This window comes from Hordeum vulgare, chromosome 5H (assembly GCF_904849725.1).
Source record: "Hordeum vulgare subsp. vulgare chromosome 5H, MorexV3_pseudomolecules_assembly, whole genome shotgun sequence".
In the NCBI taxonomy this organism is placed as follows: Eukaryota; Viridiplantae; Streptophyta; class Magnoliopsida; order Poales; family Poaceae; genus Hordeum; species Hordeum vulgare.
The window spans coordinates 582,819,671-582,838,180 of NC_058522.1; the positions used below are offsets into that span (position 1 = coordinate 582,819,671).

Below are 18,510 nucleotides of genomic sequence, written 5' to 3' on the forward strand. Positions count from 1 at the left end.
TGGCATTCGGAGGGAAGTGGTGAAGCTGTGCCCCAAAGTGATTCATGATGCCCTTAAAGAAAGGATGCGGGGGCAGGGAGAAACCTCGGTAGACATGGCTGAGCAGCAAGACGCGCTCCCCCTCCCGGGGCGCCGGCTCGACCTCGTTCTCCGCCGGCAGCCTCCAAGACTTGTGGACGATCATCCCGTCCTCCACCAGCTGCAGCAGATCCCCCTCCGTCACCGTGGAGGGGAGGAAGTCGTCTTGAATCCACCCCGCCGGCAACGGCCGCTGCCGCTGCTGAGCAGGAGCAGCCGCCTTCCCCTTCTTCTTCCTCGCCTCCATCTTGCTGGTCTGACCCTTGGTCATGGCGGAAGTTGCGAGTTCGCGGGGAGGGAGGAGGAGTGGAGAGGGCAGGCGCGCTGGAAGAGGCGAGGAGGACGAAACAATGGCAAGAGATCCGCGCGGGCGTAACGAAAAACCCTTGCCGCCGGGATTTAAGTAAGGCTCCGACTGAGTCGCTGGCAAGTGGACCCGAAACCTTATCCTCCGACCTGCCGCGGCGATATCAGTGGAGGAGTTGAAGGCGCGAGAATCGAGGCGTCAGGCGCTACTCGAGCGCGCCGGCGTCATCCCCGCTGGGCGCACGGAAACTGAAATTTGAAGATCCCGGAAAATCCGCCGCTGTCAGTTGATGGGTCGCGTCAAGAGATACCCCGAAAACACTCGGTATCCGACAGTTTGTTCCACGGAAATTTCCACTTGGATCGTTGGTCAGAAAATATAAAATGGATCGAGGCAAGCAACGCCCAAGCCAAATCCGTTCTAGTCGGATTCAAACTTCAAGCATTGCCTCGTCGTTCCAACCCCAATCCATTTGGGGACTAATGATGGGGTTATAGTCCTAGGGTAGGGTCATAGGCCTGACCTATAGGTCCTACCCAAGGACTACCCCTCACAAAGAACAAGAGCCTTAGTCAGTTCCGACTGAATTAAGGAGTCCCCATCATCCAGTCGATAACAGGTCCTCGATGATCCAGTCGGGGACTAACATTCGGAGGATATCAAGCTGACCGACTGGAGACCACTCGGTACATCGTAACCCCCTGGAGGGAAACGGTCGTACGTTTCCATGCGCATTTATTAGCATTTAGGTCGTACGTTACCTGTAACGTACGCATTCAATCGCCACTACTCCACCCCTGTACCGGAACCGTTGTGGAGGGTAGCGCACTCTATATAAGCCACCCTCCCCGCTGGTAAAGGGGTTAGCAACTCATTGTATTCCCTATTCCACTCGACAACAAGCTCCTTGAGCACTGAGACGTAGGGCTATTACCTCCACCGTAGAGGGGCCTGAACTCATACACTCTCGCCGTAGCTAGGACTCTGCCCATCATTTTCGTACCCTACACATCTACTGTCAGGCTTATACCCACGACACCCATCATTGGAATATACAAGCCAAGTTATATAATAAAGATTCCCACTAGCATATGGTGGTGACAAAGCAACAAGCTCTCAATCATGAAGAACGTGGTGCTATTATGAAGCACAAGTGTGGAAAAAGATAGTAGCATTGTCCCTTTTTTTTATTTGGGCTCTTGGGCCTCTTTTTTCTCTTTTTTTTGTATGGGCTATTTGGCCTCTTTTTTTTATTTCCTCACATGGGACAATGCTCTAATAATGATGATCATCACACTTTTATTTACTCACAGCTCAAAGCTTAGAACGATGATGACTCTATAGGAAATGCCTCCGGCAGTGTACCCGGATGTGCAACGATCTAGCTTGGCGTATGACGTTGAAACATCTCGCTATCTATCTTACGATCATGCAATAGAAATATGAGAGTGACGGAACAAGTCATGAGACGGAACGGTGGGAGTTGCATGGCAATATATCTCGGAATGGCTATGAAAATGCCATAGTAGGTAGGTATGGTGGCTGTTTTGAGAAAGGCATATGGTGGGTTTGTGCACCGGCGAGAATTGCGCGGCACTAGAGAAGCTAGCAAAGGTGGAAGGTGAAAGTGCATCTATACCATGGACTCACATTAGTCATGAAGAACTCACATAGTTGTTGGGAAAGTTTTTATTAGTAATCGAAACAAAGTGCTAAACGCATACTCCTAGGGGGAGGGTTGGTAGGTGTTAACCATCGCGTGATCCCGACCTCAACACAAAGGTTGACAATCAATAGATCAATTATGCTCCGACTTCCTAACATAGTGGTTCACCATACGTGCATGCTACGGGAATCACTAACTTCAACACAAGTATTTCTAGATTCACAACACCCTACTAACATAACTCTTAATATTATCAAGTCCACGTCTCAAAACTAATTGAGAGGAATCAAGACTTCTCTTTCTACTCAATGCATATAAAGATGAAGGTTTTTTTATATCCTCTTTGGGTACCTATCACATTTGGGACTACTAAGCCAACTACCAAGTCACACACCGTCGTGCTCTAAAAGATATAAGTGAAGCATATAGAGCAAAATTATCTAGCTCACAAGATATAAGTGAAGCACTAAGAGCATTCTAGCAAAAATCACGATGATTGCATGTCTCTCTTTCTCTCAAAAAGGTGTGCAACAAGGATGATTGTGACACAACAAAAAGAAAAGACACTTACGATGCAAGACGCTTCAAGCAAAACACATATCATGTGGTGAATAAAAATATAGCTCCAAGTAATATTACCGATGGATTGAAGACGAAAGAGGGGATGCCTTCCCGAGGCATCCCCGAGCTTAGGCTTTTTGGTGTCCTTGAATTTGGCTTGGGATGCCTTGCGCATCCCCAAGCCTGAGCTCTTTCCACTCCTTATCTTTTTGTCCATGAGAACATCACCCAAAACTTGAAAACTTCACAACACAAAACTTAAACAGAAACTCGTGATAACATTAGCACAAGAAAACAAACTACCACTTATTATAGCAAACTTGAATTCTATCTATATTTCAGATACAATACCCATTTTAGAACAACTCACTACTAAAAAATATAAAATAACAAATAATATATTTAACGGTTCCAAATTTTTTAAATTTAGACCCAGCCAGTACAGATAAAATCAAAATGAAACAACCAACGACGATAGTCCACGGGAGAAGAAAAAGACTTTATACTATGAATGAAGAATGACGTGTCATAGTATTATTAGCCTGGAGTTACATCAAGCGTTAGCCTCTAGTAGACATGGGGATTCCGGGTTTCAGACCGGGTTTCAAAAAGGCCGACCTCAAAATACGAACGGAGCCCAGGCCCAACCCGGATCGGCTGCCGGCGTGGCAAAATGCTAATCTTTCGTGTTTTAAATTACTACTGAAGCTATTTTTAGGATTAGTACTATAGTAACATACATATATTCATTTATACCCCTTTCGTCTCAAAATAAATGACTTAATTTTATAATAATTTTGTATTAGAATTAATAGAAACCCGAGTCCCTTATTTTAGGACGGGGTGAAGGAAGCCCCAAAATCATGTTTCATCGGGCTTCGGGCCGAGCTGCCGGTTGGAAAGTTTATTTTCATTTTGTTTTACCAGACACAAGCTCCTCCTCCTCTCTCGCGTCGGTGCTACGCTACTCCCCCTATACTGCGGCGGCGGCCGGCGGCCGGCGGCGACACACAGAAGAAGAAGAAGGATGGGGAAGAGCAAGGGCCGGGCGTCCAGCAGCGGCCTGGCGGCGTCGCTGCTGCCCGACGCGCAGGGCCCCGCCGTCCCCGCCGTCGGATTCGGGGGCTACCACGGCGCCTCCCGCGTCGACCCCGCCGCCCTGCACCTGCTCCCCTCCGACGACCCCGACGCCCCGGCCCGCGCGCCCCCCGTACGCCCCCTCTCCTCTCCTCTTGTTATAAACCCTACCGAGTTCCGCCGTACCACCACTCTAGCTAGGCCAGGCTAGGGTTTCGATTGATTCGCTCGCTCTCGAGCTCACTGACAAACCTTTCTTGTTCATGCCGGCAGGATGTGGACGCCCAATTGCTTCAGCACCTCAGGAGGCTCGGCCGAAAAGATCCAACCACCAAGGTCTCCATCCCTCCTGCTTCTGCGCCCATAAATCATTCATTGTTATGATGTTATCACAAGAAGCAACTTGACTCAATTAAATTCAAATTCAATTCAATTGGATGCAGCTCAAGGCATTATCTACGCTCTCGGGGCTCTTTGCGCAGCAACCTGCCGACCAAGTTGTGCAGATTGTTCCTCAATGGGTACTTGCTCTCTTCCCCTTGCTTGTGTCACATAACATGTTTTCTTACTCATCATATATGCTCCTCATTCCATCATTAGTTGATTCTAGGACTGATTCATTCTATCTTCCTTAGCAGCAGCACCTGCAATAATATCATTTCTGTCTGTGAGAAGGATACGCCAATTGCCAAGCTAGTATTGTTTCCAGTTCCACAGCACGTACTAATGTTAATTCATTCACCCATGTAGTAAAACATATACAGCTGTAGATTAGCATCTATCTTCTTCCGCTGTGATTCATTTTCTATTCTATTCTCCCTGGTACGCTTGAATACCTGCTACAGCTGAATGCAGGGACGAAATGCACAGTTTCCTGTTAAGTGATTGTTCGTTTGGTGACAGGATCCTGTTTTTTCCTTCAGAGTGTTTTGCTCCTTTCATCTAGTGATGATACCGCATCTATTTCATGTCATGCTTATGACTCGTCCTGAAAATATGCTGCACCTACAGTAATCAATCTACCTTCTCCATTTTATTTTATAGGCCTTCGAGTACAAGAGGCTGCTGCTTGACTATAACAGAGACGTCCGTCGTGCTACTAATGATACCATGTCTAGCCTAGTCACTGCAGTCAAGTATGACCATCTCCTTTCTTTGGACTTCTTTATATGCAACTGCTCTGTGCTCTACTGCTTTTATCTTTCTCTACCATGACATGGCTTTTCCTCCAGTTAATAAAGGCCTTATGCTCAGGATTCTGTTTGCTCCCTCCCTCTGTTCCCATCAACCTGACACTTGTTTTTTGACCAAAGATTTGTTTCTGCATACTTGACACATACAAGTCCACGCTAAGATTTATTGATCTCTGCTATCTTGTTACTTGTGCTTGAGATGTTACTCTGGGCCAGCATATATAAAGAATATGATCCTTACTTAAATATGCGTGGGTGTTTATTCCAAACTGACAAAATATCTAGAAACACAGCAAATTCTTTCAATCTTCAATGGTTATGGATGTTTGAACTGACTGTTTCAGGAAGGGTCTAGCTCCGCATCTCAAGTCTCTGATGGGTCCTTGGTGGTTTTCTCAGTTTGACCCTGCTGCTGAGGTTGCACAGGCTGCTCGTCGTTCATTCGAGGTGCTGCATATGATCATCTTTCCTTTATCTGGTTGATTGATGATATTGGCTCTAAGTCATAGTTCCAACTGGATTTTGCATTCATTTTTCAGCTGCGATGTTTTTCTGCAGTAAACTTTAAATCCACTGGCTTGGAAGAACTAAAAACAAAGAACTAAAAACAAAATTCATGAATGAATTTCATGTCAATCAACTACCAAATATTTGCCCTTGATGCAATAGCATTAATTTAGGCTTATATTCAAACTTAGTCTGGGCATGTTGGCTTAGCCAGTTCATATAATTTTCTTATTGGTTGTAGCATATCACTTAACGCGGTGCCTGTATGGTACGTCCTTAAAATGTTTGGGGAAACTCAGATTTTTCCAGTAATGCCGAAGCTCAGATTTCTAATCATAGCAAACATGCTGGATGTTTAGGCTGATTAGCATATATTACTGTTAGTGTTGAACTTGATTAGCTAGTAGATGTTGCTTTTGGACCAAACAGGCTTGGTTATTTGTTTAGTTCTATTGCTCTGTAGTAACACGTTATGTTGGTTTGCTACACTGACCTGTCGAAGCATAAACAGGTAATGCTTTCTCATTCTTGAAATTAAGACCTGCTGTGCCCTGCACATAAAAAGCAAGAGTTAGCCACCTTTAAACTGAAATGCTCTTCAGTTAGCTCATGATTTCTTTTGCGCAGGCCACAATTGCTCATATTTTTGGATGAAATTTTGTAGGTTCACATATTTTAGTGCACTGTATGCATGAATATCATAATCTTTGAAGACATCTGGATGCCTCAATCGCTCATATATGACTTTCTAACATTTTTCTACTCTATTTGTAGGCAGCATTCCCACAATCGGACAGAAGGTTGGATGCTTTAATGCTGTGTGTGAAGGAGACGTTTGTGTACCTAAATGAGAATCTGAAGCTAACAGCACAAGCTTTATCTGACAAGGTTACGCCGGTGGATGAATTAGAAGATATGCATCAGCGGGTATGCTTTATGGCCTTAACCCAACGTGCAATTCTGTGATCAGTTATCTTCATGTTTTAACCTGTTTTTGTTCTGCATGCAACCTGTTCTAAAGAATTTCCAGCTGCAATGGAAATTGATTATTTCTGCAATTTTGTAAACCAGATTGATTGATCTCCTAGCTTTCTTTGGGCAGTAAGGCTAAGATCAAGTATTCTGTTTCAACGTTTTGGAGTTTTGACTTTTGAGGCTCATACTTTAGGATTCTATGGGGTGTGCAATTGTCTTTGATCCATAATGGGAAAACATCAGGGAGAGAGGCTGCTGTTAATACATTGAGGGTAAGATAGTACTAAGAGGGAGCATGAGCAGTGGATAGGGTCTGCCCTGTCTTGGCTGCATTGCAGGCTGCCGCTACCAATTTCCCAACACGTATGCCTTGTTGTGCGGGTAGGGGGCTGGGCATTGAGCGGTGGTTCAAATCGGGAGTTGTAGATAGATCTCTGTGTGTTCCTTGTGCCGTGCGAAATGGTGCTTAGATCTGTTGCAGTTGGTTTTGGGGTTGTCGACTGGGCCATCAATTTGTTGCTTTGCTGATGCGCCTGCTATTTTAGTATCATACCGCTGCTTCCTGTTATTACTCCGAATCTGTATGTGCGTAGAAATGCTGCACTACTGCCTGCACATTCTCCACCTCCATGGCCACCACATGGCATGTAGCAGGGGAAAGGGGGTTAACCAAATACTGCCACGCTTTATTTTTCTGCATGCACAGAGGCATGGAAAAGCTATGCCTTGAGCCTGCTTGAGCCTCTATTTTCTTATGAAAGGGAGCTTTCATTATGTTTAGCTGCTGGAAATAATTATGGCCTTTCATTTATGGTATTCTACCTCCAAATGCCCACTGTGTTTCTAATACCCGCCACCCACTTTTGTTTTCGCCCTGTATTAGGTAATATCATCATCACTGTTAGCAATGGCAACTCTTATCGACATTTTACTCGGAGTAAAATTACAAAATAATGGTGGTGAAAGTGCGAATACCGAAAGCAAGAGTCATTCAAAAGTTCGATCTGCCACATTGTCTTCTGCTGAAGCTGCACTTTCTATGCATAAATATTTTATCGATTTTCTGAAGTCAAAAAGTGCTGCTATACGGTCAGCTACATATACTCTGCTTACAAGTTACATCAAGTATGTTCCTCATGTTTTCAGCGAAGAAGCCATGAAGACACTGTCTTCCACTTTACTTGGTGCCTTCAATGAAAAGGACCCATTGTGTCACTCTGCTATGTGGGACACTATTCTTGTTTTTTCTAGAAAGTTTCCAGAGGCTTGGTCATATTGCAATATTCACAAGGTTATCCTCAATCGGTTTTGGCACTTCCTACAAAATGGTTGCTATGGGTCTAAACAGGCCTCATACCCTCTAATTGTTCAGTTTTTGGATGTTATACCATCTAAAGAAGTTGCTACAGAGAAATTTGCTATTCAGTTCTTACAAAATCTTTGGGCTGGTAGACACCAGAGGCAGTTATCAGCTGCTGACACTTCGGCTTTCTTCAATGCCTTCAAACAGAGTTTTCTTTGGCTTCTTAAGAAAGTACCAAGGTATCCTTTTAAAACATTCACAGGTTTATTAAGTTTGATTTCATTGTTTGCAAGTTCTCCTGTTTCTGCATAATTACCTTCCCCTTTTCATTTCAGAAATTCTGTAGGAGATTCTTCAGATAATATTCACAACATGCTTATAGCGAATGTTCTAGTCAAAATTGTTTGGCATGATTACCTTCAATTATCGTTATCCAAAAACCTGGACGCAATTCCAGGTTTATTGTCTGAAGAAGCAACTACTGATGATCACCAGCTATCTCATAAGTCATTGTTGGTGCCGAACGTGCGCCTTCCGATTTACTATTATCAGGACTTGGGGAAATGTATTGTTGAAATACTGGATGAGATTTCAGTTGCAGAAAGCCATTTGTTGGAAGTTGCTTGTGAGTCTCTGTTGAGGGACTATTTGGACATAGTTCACCAAGGGGAGAAGCTATCAAAATTTCAGGATCATGTAGACCAACTTGCTTCTTTCTTTTGTTCTTTGGATCTACTCGTGGTACAGAACGGTAGGACATGGCCGCTGGAAAACTTAGCAAGACCACTGGTTGTACATTCTCTGCCAGCTATCAAGTCCATGGTAAGCTAAGGCACTGAATCCATCCATCTTCTCTAGACTCTTGTGTTACATAATATTTTATTGTACAGAACATATAATCTTTTGTAACACCTGCTTACCTTTAGGTAATTACTTGCTCTCGATTGAGTGAAGGGCCTTTTTCATTTAGTGTTATATTTATCTAGAAATAGTGTCTTGCATGCAGATGTTCTCCGTAGATCATAAATCTAGATATATGGGTACTTAGTTGCAGCAATGTGAATTCTTGATCTTGTTCGGTTGTACTACCTCCTTATCAAAATATAAGACGTTTTTGTAGGCGTCTTATATTTTGATACAGAGGGAGTAATAGTTTGACATGGGTTGAGGTCTACGACACACAGGTCCGGGCACACGGACACATGAAACTGTCCATAGAAGTTTAACACTGGACACCGATTAGTGCAACTGAGCATGTATATTTATTTGTAAAAATATAGAATCTTTGTAACTCTTCTTGACACCATTGGGTAAATGACTTGCTGTCAATAAAGTACAGGGTCTGTTTTCACCAAGTGTTGCGTTTTTCTAGAAATGGTCTGTTGCATGCAAATGTTCTCTGTTAGATATAAATCCAGATGTATGGCTACGTAATTCATTGTGGCCTACAGCAATGTGTATTCTTGATCTTGTTGAACTATAAGGTCATGTGTGGAAGAAGTAGGCAGTCACGGTCTTGAGTGGCCACCAATGCTTTTGATTGTCCTCCATGGATTTGAAGTTAATTATTTTTTGTAGGTAGAAGCTTCGTCATATCTGTTTGTTTAATGGTTCCTCAACTTATATCATGCTAATATTGATATATACTGCAGCAATAAAGTGTTGCAAATTTATGATATATTGTGCTGATATTCAAGATTTTTTTTGCATTGATGCAGGACTCCCCAAGTCTTGTTAAACTCCTTATAAGTTTGGTTGAAATATTCGGGCCTGCCCACCTGTTCTTGAAATATTCTGAGAAAAATGATGATAAATCATATGTTGAGCCTTATCTGAATGTATTCAATTCCGACTTTGTCCCTTGGTGCTTGGATGGGAAGGATATCACCTGCAGCTCAAAGATTGATTTATTGCTTTCTTTAATGCAAGAAGAGTGCTTCTTTGACCAGTGGTGTTTGATCATCAAATACATTATAGCTAAACAAAAGCGATCAGTTGATGATAAAATCTCACACACGAATGACCAATTTGAACTGCTGACACTTATACTTCAAAAGGTCAGAGAAAGAATTGCTGGGGGAAAGCTGAGAAATTTGCAGAGAAGTGGTTCCCTGCCAGAACATTGGCGACACGATCTATTGGATTCTGTTGCAGTTTCTGTCTTCTGTGATCTGCCCGCTACAGATTCTCGTGTACATTTTCTATGGTATGTGCTTCTAACTTTGTTATGTCCGTTCTTTTAGTCAAAAGTTATAATTCATTTTGGTTACTCAGCGGCAGAAACTGTTGATAATTTGGTTTACTCTAGTTGCCATGTTGGTGATGTTCCACAAAATATGTGGTTGATGTGGGCTTGACTTCAATTTTATAATATGTGAAATTGTAGTGCTGCACTTGGTGGCTCCAGTCAAGATGATCAAGTTTGTTTTCTTTCTGCTGAGGCTGTTCGCAAAATTAGTGAATCCATTTTGAAGTCTTTGGCATCGGTACTCATCACATCAACTTCTGAATGGACAAAGCCTGCACATTTTCTGTTGTTGCCAGCAGAACATGAGCATTTCAAGCTTCTAGGAGAACAGTCCTTGGCAAACTTTGAGATGGCTCAGTTCGCTTTTCAAGTTTTTGAACGTAGCTTGTTTGTGCTAAGGATACATGAGGAAGATTCGGTTTTCTCTCATATTCTGGCGGCTTTGTTTATCATCGAATGGGAATGCAGCATGGCTTTGACTCTTGGAGAAGAGAATGATTTGGAAGTTCACAAGGAAGAAATCGATGTTGAGACTTCGATGTGCAACAGTTCAGATGATCATTTGGGTGCTACAGTGCATTTGAAGGCTGACCTTGCAGAACATATACATGCTTTCCGCCAAAGCTTAATTTCATCCTTTTGGAACGGCCTTCATTCAGGCACTTTGAATAGGCTGGCTAATATTCTAGCACAGTCTGTCAGGTGTGCTGTATTTGATACAAGAAACTTAAGTATTGACAGGACTGCAGCCTTATGTTCTGAGTGGGTGGTGGACATGTTGAAACTTATCTGTCTTGACCACATGAAGCTGCAAAGTTTTTTTGATATCTTGTTATCCGAGGGAGAAAATTGGCCGCTCTGGGTGAAGCCTTCTTTACAGAATGACCATGCGTCAGTGAAGATCCAATGTGAACCGCTTGCTGCAGAAGAAACTGTAAGAATCTGTTCCTTTTTACTCCCACCCCACCAAAACCAGTGCATGCTTCTATTATTTGCACACTAATAAGACATGCTCCAGTTCTCTCTATGACTATAATCTCTCTATCTGATTTGAATACTGCTAGCTTGAAGAATGACAGGATGAGGCTTAGCCTCATTATCTTTTCCTTTCTTGATTGTTTTGCAAAGTGTTCAGAAAATACAAAATGAAGTCCTAAAATTTGACCGATGGGATGTCTACATAGTTATTAAATATTCTGAAGCGGAATAGACATAAAAACTTGAAACCGTATTTTTCATAATGAAGTAAATTTATTTTGTTCTTGACAAAATTCTAGGCAAGCTTAAGTCGATTATTTAGTTTCAAAAGATCTGAGTTGTTACGATTGAATACAGTGCAAAAATAACTAAATGTGCCTAATATGGACATTTTTTTTTTATGCAGGAATTGAAACATCAACGGTTCGTTGCTTTTGTTGACAAGCTTGTCCTAAACCTTAGCTTTGGTGAAGTGATTCTAGGGATTCCAAGAAATCAGCATTGTACCACATTATCATCGATTGGTGTTACCTCATCTGTTTCTTCCTTCTCCAGAGCATGGGTTGCTGCTGAGATGATCTGCACCTGGAAGTGGAAAGGGGGAAGTACATTTAGCACATTCTTACCTTCTCTGGTTCAGTACATGAAAACAGAGTCATGTCCTGAGGTCAGCATCATGCCCTTTTTGCTTGACACGTTACTAGAAGGGGCCCTTATGCACGAGAGTAGTAACTGGGCACTGTTCAATGTTTGGCATCTGTCTGACAGTGAGATTGACAAAATTCAAGATCGTTTTCTCCGTGCTCTTGTGGCTTTGTTATTTACTACTTACACAAAGGAATGTATTTGGAGAGAATCTGATGCACTTGTACTTTTTGAAAAGCTACTGGGTAGTCTCTTTGTCAGTTCAACAGTAAATAGAAAATGTTTAAGGACTCTTCCCTTTGTCATGAGTACAATCATCAAGCCCTTGACAGAAAAAATGAAGTCGGGTGAAGCTTCTTCGTGCACTGATTTGGTAGGAGAAAGCATATTGAGTTGGCTTAACGAATCCATCTCTTGTCTGCCATTGAGCCCAAGGGAAGTGACACAGCAAGGTAAGACTACACTATAATCCTTTCAAATTGTACTAGTGTATGTATGTAATATGCTTTTACAGTCAGATAATAAATATATCATCTGTTGCTTTGACAGATATTGAGGATTGGATGCAAGTGGTGTTATCTTGCTTCCCATTGGAGATAACTGGAGGAACAGCGAAACTGGTAGTTAAGTTTGAACGTGAGATCAGCGATGCAGAAACATCATTACTCCTTACCCTGTTTTCGAGGTACCGGGCTTTCTATTCTAGCGCAGATCCGTCATTGTCCTCTAGTGGAACTAGCCTGTCAAAAACTGCTGAACTTTTGGGAGTGAAACTAACAGCGGTTATGGTTGGTTATTGCTGTACAAAACTTGGTGAAGCTGATTGGTGCTTCGTGTTCCGTATTCTACGAAAGTGGATTGAATCGTCTGTTTTACTTGTTGAAGAAATGACAGATGGCGTGAATGACGCTGTAATAAACCGTACATCCGCTGAGGATATTTTGGAGAAGCTTAAACTGATAGCTTGCACCCCAGAGGAGCTAACATTTACTTTTGCTGAATCTGCTCTGGTTACATTGTGTTGCCTCAACCATGTTGACAGTCTCCATGAATCCCAAACTCTGCAGCTTATTAGATCAGGGGAGTATGCAGAGAGTAACGACAAGATGATGGAGAATGTTCTCCGTTTGTTCTTGGCTTCTGGTGTTTCCGAGGCAATTGCGGGATCTTGTAGTGAAGAGGCTTCATCCGTCATAGCTTCCGGCCGTGTGGTTTATCTGCATTTTTGGGAACTAGTGGCATCATTCATCATTGGTACTTCACCACAGATTAGAGGATGTGCACTGGAGTCCATGAAACTGTGGGGACTAAGCAAGGATTCAGTCAGTGGGCTATATTCAATTCTTTTCTCCTCGGAGCCAATATCCCATCTACAGTTTGCAGCTTATTCTCTACTTATGTCTGAACCCCTCTGTGAAGTTTCACTAGTCAATGGAGAAAACCCTCAGGAGTCTGGCATGGATCAACAAAGTATTGAGTCGACGCCAGATTCAGAGAAGGCCCTACGCCTCAGGGATGAACTCTCGGCCTTGATTGAGATGCCTACTTCTGAACTTGCCAAAACAGATCTGATTGCACGGGACAGGGTATAATAATTAATATACTTGCATTTCAGCTGTATTATTATTAGTTCAGCTATATATATCTCTTGGTTCATACATCCATGTGCTAATATTGGATTTGTTTGTGTTTTGACTCACTGTACATAGGTTAATGTGTTTGTTGCCTGGGCGTTGCTGTTATCGCACTTGCAGCGACTGCCGTTATCATCCACTAGCAGGGCATTGCTGTTATCATATGTCCAAGATAAGATTAGTCCGTGCATATTGGATTGCATTTTCCAGCATATCCCATTAAGGAGTGGGAGTGGTGGTGGAGCTAGCTCTAGCGGGAAGAAGAAAGATGCTGAGCTGGTGCCTGAAGCAAAAGCTGCCGCAGAGGCTTCCAAAGATGCCATCGTAACATGCTCATTGCTGCCGTATGTGGAATCCCTTTGGCCTGTTGGGGTTTTGGAGATGGCCTCACTGGCAGGGTCATTATACGGGATGATGATTAGACTGCTGCCTTCATATGTGCGCACATGGTTTACTAGCTTGAGAGATCGTTCACTGTCATCATCCATTGAGTCCTTGACTAGAGCATGGTGCAGTCCTCCGCTTCTACTAGATGAGTTTTGTCAGGTATGACATTCATTTTACCAGTTTTTTTTAACCTTTTTCTTCTTGTTAATGATCATGAATTGAGTTACTTTATATTGTTATATAATTGCCGGTCTGTCTTGTTGTTAAACTGACTAACAAAGTATATTAATTTCAAAAAGGTCAAGGAGTCTGTTTACGCTGACGAGACATTCTCGGTGAGCGTGAACCGGTCGGCGTATGAGATCATTGCTACATACAAGAAGGAAGAAACAGGGATTGATCTTGTGATACGGCTTCCGAGCTGTTACCCTCTGCGGCATGTGGAGGTTGAATGCACGAGAAGCCTGGGCATCAGCGAGGTCAAGTGCAGGAAATGGCTGCTGTCGCTGACGTCGTTCGTGCGCAACCAGAACGGCGCCGTTGCGGAGGCGATCCGGACCTGGAAGAACAACTTTGACAAGGAGTTTGAGGGGGTGGAGGAGTGCCCCATCTGCTACAGCATCCTGCACACGAGCAACCACGGGCTCCCGCGGCTGGCGTGCAAGACGTGCAAGCACAAGTTCCACGGCGCCTGCCTCTACAAGTGGTTCTCCACCTCCAACAAGTCCACATGCCCGCTATGCCAGACCCCCTTCTAGTCTAGTTTAGTTAGCCTCCAGAAGCAAACCCTTTCATGATTAGTTCTTGCTTGTTCACATGATTCATGTTTCCTTGAGTTATATACGTCAAGTTTGTTTGTTGTTTGCTGGGGATGTATGACAAGTGTAAGAGAAACAAATTTTGGAAAGCAGAAGGGTACTAGTCTTTGACCAGGGAACATCCAAATTTTGGGGATGTATGACAAGTTTTGTGCAAATAGAGGGGACATGTTGTAATCAGGAATTATGCGAGATACGTTGTAGATGAGGATGAAGAAATCACATGAGCATGATGTAGTATGTTCCATCCCTATTTCCATTTTCATGTGTGTGGAATCCCTGATTTGATTAGTTTATGCATCTTGACATGAGGATGAAGAAATCACATGAGCATGATGTAGTATGTTCCATCCCTAGTTCCATTTTCATGTGTGTGGAATCCCTGATTTGATTAGTTTATGCATCTTGACATCCGCACTTTATTTTAGGCTAGGCACAATTGTGAAGAAAAATGTGTTATTGTGCAAATTGGTTTGCACATTAATTAGTTACTACTAATAGGACGACCAGCAAATTTGGAGTGTAATTCCTCATGTATGCGCTAACTGCCGACCCTAATGGCATTCTTATGGAATCATATACTCCACCGTCCCGAATTACTTCCGTAGAAATGGTTAGAAATGGATTTGGTAGGGCCACATCAGTTCCTTGCTACATATCAAATGATTCAACATTCACAAATGAAGCTAGTGCTACATTTTCCACAAAATTTGTTTCATCGTCACGCTTTCTGTGCCAACACAATTACACAACCACGCCTCAGCGTTGCAATCACACTTTGTTTGCAGCATGACCTGTCGCTAAATCAGGCTGAGTTTTTTTTTGCGACGAAATCAGGCTGAGTTTTGACGCCTCTCTCTCTTTGAGATAGTTGGGTGTGTGCTAGTGCAAGGTGGTCCTCATGAAATCTGAGATCCATGCGGATGCGACGAGGCCCCCCTTTATAAAATTGAAGTAACTGTCCTCTGGATACAAATGAAACAAATCAGGATTAGAATGACAAAGAATGCCTAGAAGAACACATAAATCAAAGGCATGAGACGGGCAGAACCGTACATATCTCCATGGGTGATGAAGTTATCAATCACTGTTTTTAGAGTTCCCATCTCCTGTTGTGATTCTTTCACATCAACATACTTGCAGTTGTTGCAGTTGATGATTTCAGTTGTTGCAGGCACGTTGTGACAAACAACAACATTAAGTTTTCATGGTATAGACCCCCGAGAAGTTCTTGTGGTAACTGTGCGGAAGAGAGAGACAACTCTTCACCGCCCCACTCCACTTCATGCACTTTTAATCTTTTGTAACTCGCAAAGTTGTTAGAATGCAAAAGGTCGATGAAGCTAGGGATAGAGGCAGGGGCCTAGAAAGTTGCCATGGAGACTGATAGCCAAGGAGCCGCTAGAAGCATGGGTGACCCAGGGATCAACCCAGCAATCGGGGGACCTTCTTATACAAGAGATCAAAGATCTGCTCCACTTTGTTGGCGAGCACAAAGTGAACTGGATGTCGCGAATGGTGCTACAGATGGATTATCTAAGGAAGCTTGCCAATATGTCGGGACTCTTATGTTTTGGTATATCTAATCATTAACTAAAGGATGCTATCTAGTTATTTCTTATACCATGATTTGTAGAAACCTCTACCAAGATATTTAAGCATACACACGTAGACACTATATTAATGCAAGTGTCACAAATTAATCTGACAAGACATACAAATTTCTCTTTCTTTTTCGCATTTCAGAGTATTTAATTTTAATATATTTTCAGGTGCAATGTGATGAAAATGATATTTATAGAAAAAAATATATTCAACATTAACATAATATATTATCCATAATGTGTGACTTACAAAAATGGTTATAAATAAGTACACATTTCAGTATAAATAATTATATTTATTTTACCTCACCCGAACCAAAGGCAATAAGTTATGAGCAGCATCAATGACAAGCGGGACGAGGCGAACTCTTCTGAAGAGGAGTGTGGCGAGAACATTGTTGCTGGTTGCAGCTTCCGTAGCAATCTCCTCAGCAACGATGTACCTGAGCATCGGTGGAACAAGGATGACGCTGAGACTTTGTGCAGCGAAGCTGGGTGACGTCAACGTCGATGAATTAGACGTATAACCCATCCAATAAACGTAGGAGAACACTACACCATGATCTGCTGCAAGAGAGAGAGAAAGCAAGTGATTACATCTTATTTTGTATTTTATGTCGGTTCGATTCCGTTTTATTATATTCAATATAGTACGGATGGAAATTAAAATTGAGAAATGAAACACAAACAAATAAAGATAAAGGCAAGCCATTCAGTTTGGTCTGAAATAAAATTCAGCTAGTGACAATAAAATTTCCTACATTAGTAATATTAAATATTGATAACAAACATATTTTTTAATAAAGAGTATATATTAATATCACGAAGATACCAATTACGCTCAGCCTCTACAATAACACAATGCTCTAGTGACATGACGGATGCACACATTCAAGAAAAAGAAGCTAAAAAGAGTTCTGCTATAGCATTGCAGGCCTTGGAGCAGCAGCACGACCATCATCAAGACAACACCTGATGTCCAAGTTCTCCAAAAGTGACACCTTTAAGAAGGAAACAGTGCACCATCATCGTCGTCGCTCGATCGTAGATCTTGGTTTTTCACCCCGGAGATAATCGCTACTCTCAAAACAATACCTTCAAGAAGGTCATTGCGAGGCTCAACAAATTAAAGTCGGACCTTGGATTTTCATCCTGAAAAGCAAGACATAGAATTTCACCCGTGCTGTCGCCCCCACTTACATACCGCTGCTACCAATCCCGAAACTCCAAGCAAACTCCTCAATGTCGTAGGCTCCAATCACCATTACAAATCCTCCAATATCGAGTTCCATGACATTTTCCGCCTCTGACTTCACCATGGAGCTAAATTTATCTCCTGATGGCAACAGATAGCACAGCTTCGCGATGCTCGCTCCTCAACTAAGAACCAATGGGTACGACCGAATCCCGCCCAGTCCAGCAATCCCTAGGCATAACACACCCATGAGAGTTCGCCGACGGAGCCTTCCAGAACCCGCCACTTCGGCCAGATCTGGAAGGACATGCGTCACACAGATCTTTGTCTTGGGGCAGGAGAAACCCTAGGACTGCCGCCTTTATCTGAGCACACCAGCACGCCCCCACACCGCCGGTCGGAGCAACATTGGATAAGGCAGCCACAACGCACAACCACAAGCCATCCTTGGCGGGGGCGACCCAGATCAGGCCCTTAGGCCAGATCCAACCAACCACCACACCGTTGGAGATTGGTGCCAATGTTGCGCACCACCCACCGCGAAGATGCCTCTCCAGCTTCAGGCCACGGCTACGCCGCCCTTGAACCGCTGCCAGCATTCCACAAACGCCCATGGAGCCGCCGCCATGGTGCACTCTCCTCCCCTCCGTCATTAGACAAAGAAGGGTGCCGCCACCGCCATCGCATCGGCGGCGTCGCCGGCCAAGGGAACGTTGATGAAGGGGGCTAGAGGGGACGAGGGAGGATCCTCTGGAGTCACTCGGGCGGAGGCGACCCGGGAGGCGGAGCCAATAAACATATACAAGGCAAGAACTGCGTGGATAGACAATATTTACAACAATTCAGAAGCCCTAGAACAGTTGCTATCTCGTCCAACAGCTCAACCATTGCAATCGCATCGTGTTGCATTGTTTGTGCTCGAATGCCGCGACATGGCGAGGAACCAGACTAGGTTACTCTCTCTCTCTCTCTCTCTCTCTCTCTCTCTCTCTCTGTGACAGCCCGATGCCGACGTTCCAGAAGATTCCCCTTTATTTCCATTTCCGCCGTGTGGTTATTTTATTTTGTGGCCTCTTCATTTAGTTTGCATCATCACATCATGCATGGCATCATGTCAACTGTGTTTTGTCGGTGTTGCTTGTTGCTCCGTGTTGTTGCTTGTGAGTGCTTGTGAGTGTGGCGTTGTTCGTTGGCGTGACGAGAGTGGGTGCAACAGAGCCGCCTCAAAACCCTATGCACCGCGGACCTAAAACCCTTCTCTCCTCTCTTATTCTATTTTTGTGGCGGCGTAAAAGATTTCAGTTTTAACCCCCTTTTAAAAATTCGTCTTCTTT

At 43.3% G+C, this 18,510-nt stretch overlaps 1 protein-coding gene across 1 annotated transcript; it reads left to right on the forward strand.

Moving 5' to 3' along the window:
* The first annotated feature begins 3,624 nt into the window (after window positions 1–3,624).
* Window positions 3,625–14,630, forward strand: LOC123395190 (E3 ubiquitin-protein ligase listerin). Its single transcript, XM_045090130.1, has 14 exons — window positions 3,625–3,822; window positions 3,963–4,025; window positions 4,133–4,210; window positions 4,734–4,825; window positions 5,227–5,329; window positions 6,164–6,316; window positions 7,248–7,906; window positions 8,003–8,489; window positions 9,386–9,873; window positions 10,054–10,849; window positions 11,300–11,990; window positions 12,088–13,124; window positions 13,248–13,718; window positions 13,859–14,630. Exons 1-14 carry the CDS (start codon window positions 3,640–3,642, stop codon window positions 14,315–14,317), a joined length of 5,760 nt encoding a protein of 1,919 aa, XP_044946065.1. The 5' UTR covers window positions 3,625–3,639; the 3' UTR covers window positions 14,318–14,630.
* Window positions 14,631–18,510: the final 3,880 nt, after the last annotated feature.